Source organism: Orycteropus afer, unplaced genomic scaffold, assembly GCF_000298275.1.
Source record: "Orycteropus afer afer isolate SDZICR_OR568_19922 unplaced genomic scaffold, OryAfe1.0 scaffold00270, whole genome shotgun sequence".
Lineage (NCBI taxonomy): Eukaryota > Metazoa > Chordata > Mammalia > Tubulidentata > Orycteropodidae > Orycteropus > Orycteropus afer.
The window spans coordinates 4,676,429-4,685,289 of NW_006921857.1; the positions used below are offsets into that span (position 1 = coordinate 4,676,429).

Below are 8,861 nucleotides of genomic sequence, written 5' to 3' on the forward strand. Positions count from 1 at the left end.
CCCGAGTCGCACCACACCAAAGCCTTCCCAAGTTGAGCTGAGAATCCTTATTTCGCGGGAGGCACTGGGCGCAGTGGGATACCCAGGCGCGACTAGGTTCCGCAGAGATTCCGGAGAGAGGGACTGTGATAGCCTTGTCTACTGGCGAAAGGGAAGGGAACTTGGCCATCGGGTCCTGGTTGGGCAGGAGTGAGTTCCTGGGACTTAAGAGTGAGGTGGAGATGGGAGAAAGGACGACGAAGAACGAGGAGATGCTGTGGAGCACCAATTTCTACCTTTCAACTTCCCACTCCAGCCGCTACCCCTGGAGGACTCAACTGTTTACGCGTGGCATTGGCCCTAGTAGGGAGGGCTGCGCGTGAGAACTGCTGGAGTGCTTGGCCCTGGTGCGTCGGGGGTGCAGCTTCGCTCACCAGCTTCTCCTCCCACTCACTCTCTCCCATCTCCTCCCTCCTCTACACCCTCCGCCCACGGGGCCGTGGGGCTCCCTCCTAGTACCGGCCAGTGAGTACACAAAGCGGCGGGTGAGGGGAAGCTTCGCAGGCGTGCACGGAGCAGTGAGATCACTGGCGTTATAAATATCCCGGTGCCGGCGCCGAGATCCGCTCGGGTGGCCTCCCTCTCTCTCCCTCTCCCTCCCTTCCCCCCCCCCAGGCTATGTCCACCCTGTGCGGCAAGGGGGGCAGCGCTAGAGGCACGCCGCCGCGCGGGGGCTACGGAGCCCAAGACCAACCCTGCAAGATGCACTTAGGACCCCCGCGGCTGGAAGAATGAGCTTGTCCTTCCTCCTCCTCCTCTTCCTCAGCCACCTGATCCTCTGCGCCTGGGTTCACGGGGAGAAGCGCCTAGCCCCTAAAGGGCAACCCGGACCCACTGCCACTGATACGAGCCTGGGTGGCGCCTACACCAGCCAGAGCTGCAGTAGCACGACGTCTTCCTCTTCTTCCTCCTCTGCCTCCTCTTCCCCGGCGGCCCCCCTAGGCAGCCAAGGAAGCAGCTCAGAGCAGAGCAGTTTCCAGTGGAGCCCCTCGGGGCGCCGGACTGGCAGCCTCTACTGCAGGGTGGGCATCGGTTTCCATCTGCAGATCTACCCGGATGGCAAAGTCAATGGATCCCACGAAGCTAATACATTAAGTAAGTTGCATGCTTTCTACAAAACCGGTCCTAGGTGGATGGTGACTGATGGGAGATTAAGGAAAAGGCACAGCTGGTCATCTCTTGGGCAACAGGAGCCCCTTTCTGAGCCCTAGTCACTGGAATCCAGCTGGTCCTAGAAACAGCCGGGCGGTTTGGGCAGAAGATGCATCTACCTGGGTGCGCACACACGTACCCCTCTTGTGAGCAAGAGGAATGGCGATTCCTTAGGTGTAGGTTACCCGGAGACTGGCACACACATAGGCACCTTGTTTTCTGCTTGCCCTCGTCCCAGAGACGAACCTCCAGCCGTGCCTGGAGAAAAAATAATAATCTCCGTCCTTTTCCTTCTTCAATTTCTGCTTACCTTCTGTTTATGAACTAGGCTGGTATTTTTCTTTAGGCATCGAAGTGCACCCCTTTCTCTGCCCCACAGCTGAATAGTTTTTTTTTTTTTCCAGAAGAACCAAATATCAAATACAGTCCCTCCAACCATTACTATAATTCCAAAATTTTACATATATAATATATATGTAAAATATGTGTATAATGTATATATGTCGTGTGTGTGTGTGTGTGTGTGTGTGTGTATCCTTCTAGGGGATACCAGACACCCCCTGGTTGGAAGAAGACAGTAGTCTGCAAAACTGAACATAATTAGAGAGGATACGGGATGGACATTTCAAATGATTACTTCTAGAGTTGGGTTCAGCAACATTTAGTATCTTAAATCCATGGCAGCACCTTACTAGAAAGAGTGGCCAGTCTTTAGTGCCAAGGACAATTACAGGGAAGTTTTTTTATTTGAGAAGTAACTCAAAAGAAGTTCAATTCAGTACAGGTGTAAACTGTACAGGGTATTTTTAAAATAAAATTTAAAATTTTCTTTCAAATCTTTCTCCTTAACTTGCCCACTCTTCTTCTTTTCTCATCTTCTCTTCCTTTCCACCCCATCTGCGTTTCCAGACCATCACAACCTCTCTTTGGGTTCCTCTCATTGCTTCCACTAGCTAAGGGGAGATTATTTGGGCAGTACTGGGAGATCTTTGCGGTTCTGTTCCTCGATAGGGTGAGATTGCTCTTCCAGTAGGGTCCATCCACCAGAGGAAACGTGGCCAGGAGAGAGCACAGCACACACCTCACCCACCCTCTAGCATAGTTCTCAGGAGTGCTCAACGTGTTTGGTCTTAGACCTAGAACCCCCAGGACCACAGTGCTCCTTCTTACCCAGGCTCTGGAAGAGTACCAGCGCCAGAGTCGGGTTGATAACCTGGCTGCCTCACTCAGAGCCGGGTTGTAGGTGCACAAACCTGGGTGCAATGCCTCCCAGGGTTACTGCAGCCGGGTGTGGAAGACCCAAGGGTTCATGGAGAAAGATGAGTGGTCCACGTCATTCTCTGTCCCTGACTAGTCTTTAGGACAGTGAGGCTCCAACTGTTGGAGGTGCATGCAGGTGGTGAGGTGGACTGGAGCATGAGTCCAAGAGAGGGTTCTTTGCACATACCCCAACAAGCCCCAGGGCTTTCCACTTGCTCCTATACCTTCCTTGGAGGCATCCGCTCAGTATTTTAAGGTTAATTTCACTCATCTCAAGTAAGTCCCTACCTTTGATGCCAGTCTGGGTGGTTGGGTCTGTTGGAGTGAAGGGGAATTTTGGAAGATTTTAGGGGCACCAGAGTTACTTCTATCTCATTATTTTCATTTGTCTCACCCAATTCTTTTCTCCACAACACATTGGGGCATCTTCCTCACCTCCTTTCTGTTAAAAGAAAACTTTCTCTGTTCTTTTGTTCTTATAGTTTATCTGGGAAACTAGCACAAATAGTGGACAACTTCTGTGTTCCCAAGGAAATACCTACATTTAGCATGTGGCAAACACCGAGTTGGAGCCCAGGGGCTAGAAAATGTGTCTGGAAGGATTTTGGGGTGTGAGGATCTCTAAAATCCAGGGTTTTTCCCTCTACTCTGAAAAGAATCCATAAGGAACAAAGAAGGATATTTGGAGCACATGCTTTGCCAGAGGAAAAGTTGCAGAAATGTTTAACAGGGTAAATGAGAACAGATCAACAATGGGCACATTTAGTGAAAAAAACATTGACCAGTATCTGTTATTTCCAAGGTAAAATTTATTTTAAAATTCATGTTGAGAGACATATGCTGAAGAAGAGGAGCATTTCCTAAACAGAGCCTGGATAAAGCTTCCTTAATTTAACTAACCCTTGATTCATTCCAGTTTACAATATCCCATCGGATTTAATTCTCTGAGTGTCTTTCACATGACTTGTGTTCATTAATTCATTAATTATTTCATTCTTGCACTTAATACTAGATACCTATCTCAGTAGGCTTGACATTTTGGTTGCATTTGTGTTAGGTACCCTTCCCCATAAAATATATTTTTCTCATAGAGGAAAGCTTAAGTCTTTCAAATCACAGTGATTTCTGCTTTTTGATGTCTGGAGTGTCCCATATTATTTCATAAAGTTTTATAACATTGATCAATGATAGGATTATGGAATATCTCATGTTTAGTTAGATGGTATAGAGTTTGGAAATGTAAAAGTGATCTTCCTGCTTAAGCAGCTGTAAAAGAGAACCAGGTGCCTGCTTCTTGTAGTTGGTCATTTTTGCCTTTTGAAGACAGCACTTAATGGTTTCCTGACTCTTATGTAAACAGAGGTGTTTGGTGCTAGACTGTTGCTTAGAGTATATGAGGAGTATATACTTAGACTATGAGAAAAGAGTCATCTAAGTATCAAGAGAAAGACTGAGAGACCTGGGTCAGGGACAATAGAAGATAAATCTGAGTTTTACTTCAACTGATTCTACTGTCTGTGACAGCAGTGATAGAAAATTCATTCTTTTAGTCACAAGCTTACTATTTCAGAAAAGGGCCAAAGTTTTACCACATAACTGCATTCTAAAGGTTCTTATAAACCCAATTATTATAGTATTTGTCAGATGGAAAGATGAATGCATATACATTTCACAACTGTTATTTAGCATTAAATTTTTTGCTAATTGTAAATATTTTCAAGTTCCAATATCAGAAGTACACTCCAGTCATGAATTTTGAAACATAGTATGTTTAGTATAGGAGCTCTGGTAGCGTAGTGCTTAAGGCACTTGAGGGTAACCAGAAGGCTGGCGGTTCAAACCCACCCGCCACTCTTTGGAAGGACGTTTGGGCAATGTACTTCTGTAGTGATACCTCCTCGGAAACCCAAGGAGGGGTCGCTATGAGTCAGGTCTGACTCAATGGCACATAACAACAACCAACAACAACATATTTAGTATAAATATACAATTTCTATATTGCTAGCTTTTCTTATACAATGGCTGGCCTAAGTTTTGAAGACAGAAAATAGATTCAAGCATGTTACATATAAATGATGGGGAAATACTGAAGAGGAATGAGAAAATGAGGACTAGACACTTTTAAAGATCTAATATTGCATAGAAAAAAAGGTTTGGCTTTTATTTATATACTTTTGAGTTCTATTTAATACAATACTTCTGTTGACTTGTCTTGGGCTATTCAGCAATAGACAATTAGGTAATGCTGAATTTGGGGAGGAAAAGCTTAAAGCTACAGCTACAAGCCAACATGTCCACACATGAAAATTCCAATCATATATTTTGCCTACATACTTGTTGTTAGGTGCTGTGGAGTTAGTTCGACCCCATGACCAACAAAACAATACACTACCTGGTCCTGTGCCATCGTCACAATCACTGCTGTATTTGAGCCCATTGTTGCAGCAACTTTATGAATCTATCTCATTGAGAATCTTCCTCTTTCTTTCACTGGCCTTCTATGTTACCAAGCATGATGTCCTTCTCGAGGGGATGGTCCCCCCTAAGAACATGTCCACAGTACGTGAGATGAGGTCTTGCCATTTTTGCCTCTAAGAAGCATTCTGGCTTGTAATTCTTCCAAGACAGATTTGTTTGCTCTTCTGGAAGTTCTTAAAAAATCAAAACCAAATCAAACTCACTGCCGTGGAGTCTGATCGGACTCATAGTGACCCCTCCTTGGGTTTCCGAGGCAGTAGCACTATGGAAGTAGAATGCCCAACCTTCCTTCTGAGGAGTGGCTGGTAGGTTTGAACTGCCAGCTTTCTGGTTAGCAGTCAAAAGCCTTAAGCACTATGCCACAAGTCTATGTTGTTGTTGTTGTTATGTGCCGTCGAGTCGGATCCGACTCATAGCGACCCCTCCTTGGGTTTCTAAGGCAGTATCACTATGGAAGTAGATTGCCCCATCTTCCTTCCGAGGAGTGGCTGGTGGGTTTGAACCACCAGCCTTCTGGTTAGCAGTCAAGTCCCTTAGGCACTATGCTACCTGAACTCCTTCACAAGTCCATGTTGTTGTTGTTGTTATGTGCCGTCGAGTCAGATCCGACTCATAGTGACCCCTCCTTGGGTTTCCGAGGCAGTATCACTACGGAAGTAGATTGCCCCATCTTCCTTCCGAGGAGGGCTGGTGGGTTTGAACCGCCAGCCTTCTGGTTATCAGTCAAGTGCCTTAGTCAATATTCTTTACCAACACCACAATTCAAAGGCATCAATTCTTCATTGGTCTTCCTTATTTATTGTCCAGCTTTCACATGTAGATGAAGTGATTGAAAATACCATGCTTCTGTGAGGCACACCTCAGTCCTCAAAGTGACATGTTTGCTTTTCAACACTTTAACAGGTCTTTTGCAGCCCAATGCAATATGTCATTTGATTTCTTGACTGCTGCTTCCATGGGCGTTGATTACAGATCTAAGTAAAATAAAATTTAATCTTTAACAGCTTCAATATTTTCTGTTTAACATGATGTTGTTTACCCATCCCGTTTTGAGGAATTTTATTTATGTTGAGGGGTAATCTATACCAAAAGCTGCTAGTCTTTGATCTTTATCAGTTAAGTGCTTCAACTCATCTTTGCTTTCAGCAAGCAAGATTGTGTTATCTGAATTAGTTGTTAGTGTATGTTCCTTCAATCCTGATGCCATTTCTCTCTTCAAACAGTCCAGTTTCTGGGATTTTTTGTGCAGTGTACAGATTGAATAAGTATAGTGAAAGGTTATGACCCTGATGGACACTTTTCCTGATATTAAACCATGCAGTATCCCCTTGTTCATTTCGAACGACTGCATCTTGGTCTATGTACAGGTTCCACATGAACACAATGAAATATTCTGAAATTCTAATTCTTTGCATTGTTGCCCATAACTTGTTGTGATTCACACAGTCTACACAGAACCCTCAACTTTACTGATTTAAAAAGTAATCTGAATTTGTTATTTATTTTGGTGTCACGTAGAGTCAACCTTTAGACAGTCAACTATGTCTAGGCAAACCAGAATCTTTATCTGCAGAATTGAGAAACTCAAGTAGAACATTGTTATGTTATAAATTTTATCAAAGAATATTGTTGAACTAGATATTTCAAGACTTACATTTAATATCTTGGTGCAAAATATCTGTTGTGTGGATACCCATAGAGAAACTTAAATTTTAAATAATTTTTCTTTGAGGATTTTTAGATGGGCTATTTAAAGCCTCTGAGTGGATTAATTATCTGTCTTTCGATATTTTATTCATTAAGCAATGGGAGAAAAGGGCGAAGTTTATATAATTTTATCAATTACCATCAACAGAGACCTGTTCTAGTAAAACCATCTGGAGAGGATTTAGACAAAAAAATTAGATATAATATATGTTCTTACCGAAATAAACTTACCTCAGAATTCCTGACTATGCTTGTAAGGGGATTAAACTGTGTATAAACAGACAGACACCAAGAAATTCTTACCTTATAAGACATCCTTAACATAGGTGGTTACCCAGAAATTTCAAAAGAGATTCAGTCCATTTGTTGGCATTTCTTTCTTCTTTTGAGCCTCTCATTGTTGCTAGCACTTTAATGTGCATTATTTTATACTGCCCGTCTGAAATGAAAAGCACCCCAATAACAGGAAAGTACTAACACTTGGGTTCAAACATTTGTGTATGTGTAGTGTTCTGAAAGAGAAAAGAGGGTAGTGAGAGGATCAAAGACAACAACCCAATTTAGCAAATGTTCAGAGACTATCTATGGTTTGTGAAATAGTTGACCTTCCACAATTTTATTTGTTAATACGATAACTAATAATTGGCATCCATAAGGTGACTTATAAATTTCACCAAATGTGTTAACACTGACTTCTAGTGATGAATGATATTTTTGTTAGTTGTCATCTAGTGGGTTCCACTAACTCATCTCCATCCACATACAACGTGATCCCGAGCCACCTTTGTGATCTCTGATACGTTTCAGCCCATTGTTGTGGTTATTGACTCCTAGTGATAGAAATTGGATATAACTGATTTCTGAAAAACTTGGTTTTAAAGAAATGTTTACTGCAAATTTACTTATGTGAGATTTCAGACACATGGGTTTAAAATATCATGTAGAATATCTCCTAATGAGATTTATCATAGTAAAATCAATGGGCCTGTGATCTCTTGGGAGTGGACGTGGAGCTGAATTATAGGGCTTGTAGAATCTCCTCCAATTCTCTAGACAAGAAAAGACATTGCAAAATTGCTGCTGAAATTACTTTGAAAATTATGATCTTAATAGTGTTCTCAATATTATACCAAAACAATTCTTTCAATCTTACCTCAGCCCTTTTCTCTCTTCTGCATTCTTGAGAATATCAAATAGATTAATACATGTAAAAATATGTCTTTTTCAACTCTCAGTTAATATAATTTTCTTAAAATTATAAAATCCTTTCATTCTCAGGCCACAGATCATATTTATACAGGAACTTACTTGAAAAGAAACCTTGCAATATCTAATGACATAAGGGCACTCACTTTTGCGTATATTATTTCCTCTTTTCCAATTTAAAATTCATTACAATGCAAATTCTATATAACTTACGCACACAGAAGAACAGAGTGAAAACATACAAGTCAAATGAAGCAAATGGTCATTTCTTAAGAATAGACTATAACAATATTATATTTTCATGTCAGTAAATATGTAGTGTTTACATTAAACAAATATCTGTACATTTTAAATGTTAGCCTGCAAACACATGCATAATGAGAATTTTATCTTTTGTACTACAATGTATTTTTCTCACTAATACACAATAAATTTACATTTACAAAACCAGATGATTTTCCTGAGAATGGGATATAAAACTTCTAACAATCTACAACCATGAATAAATTAGAGGTAAACATATAACCAAGTCTCTCCTTTACCAACTCCGTATTTTCTCTTTTCTTTCTCTCATTACACTCATATACACTTTCTCTTTTTCTCCTTTTCTTTCAAAAACATACATGTATACAACCTATTCACAATCACATCCCCTAACTACCAAATATCCAAAACCATCAATGTTGCTCTCAATACTACTCTCTAATTTTGACAGAAACATAACTTTGTATCAGCTATTCTAGACTTGCTTTAGGAAGAATGTTATTATGACATATGCCATCAGTATAGTGTATTTAACATTACAAAATACTCTGTGTGGTTTGTTACTGTTTGATAAAACGATAATACTTAGAGATCTTTCATGGTGTATCATAGTCAAATAATCTATAAAGCAAAATCAATATTAAATAGCATTTTGAATTCATTTTGAAGTAAAGGATTCATAGGACAGTGGCTTCTTTAGCAGTTTCGTCATAAAATCAAAAGTAGTTCCTTTTCATAGAATAATTTTTAGTTTA

General features: G+C 41.2%; 1 protein-coding gene across 1 annotated transcript in view; it reads left to right on the forward strand.

Annotated features, from left to right (window-relative positions):
• Positions 1-770: 770 nt before the first annotated feature.
• Positions 771-8,861, forward strand: part of FGF5 (fibroblast growth factor 5) — a 27,302-nt gene continuing 19,211 nt past the window's right edge. The window contains exon 1 of the mRNA XM_007950378.2: positions 771-1,134. Coding sequence (XP_007948569.1) covers positions 771-1,134 — 364 coding nt within the window. The remainder of the gene's footprint in view (positions 1,135-8,861) is intronic.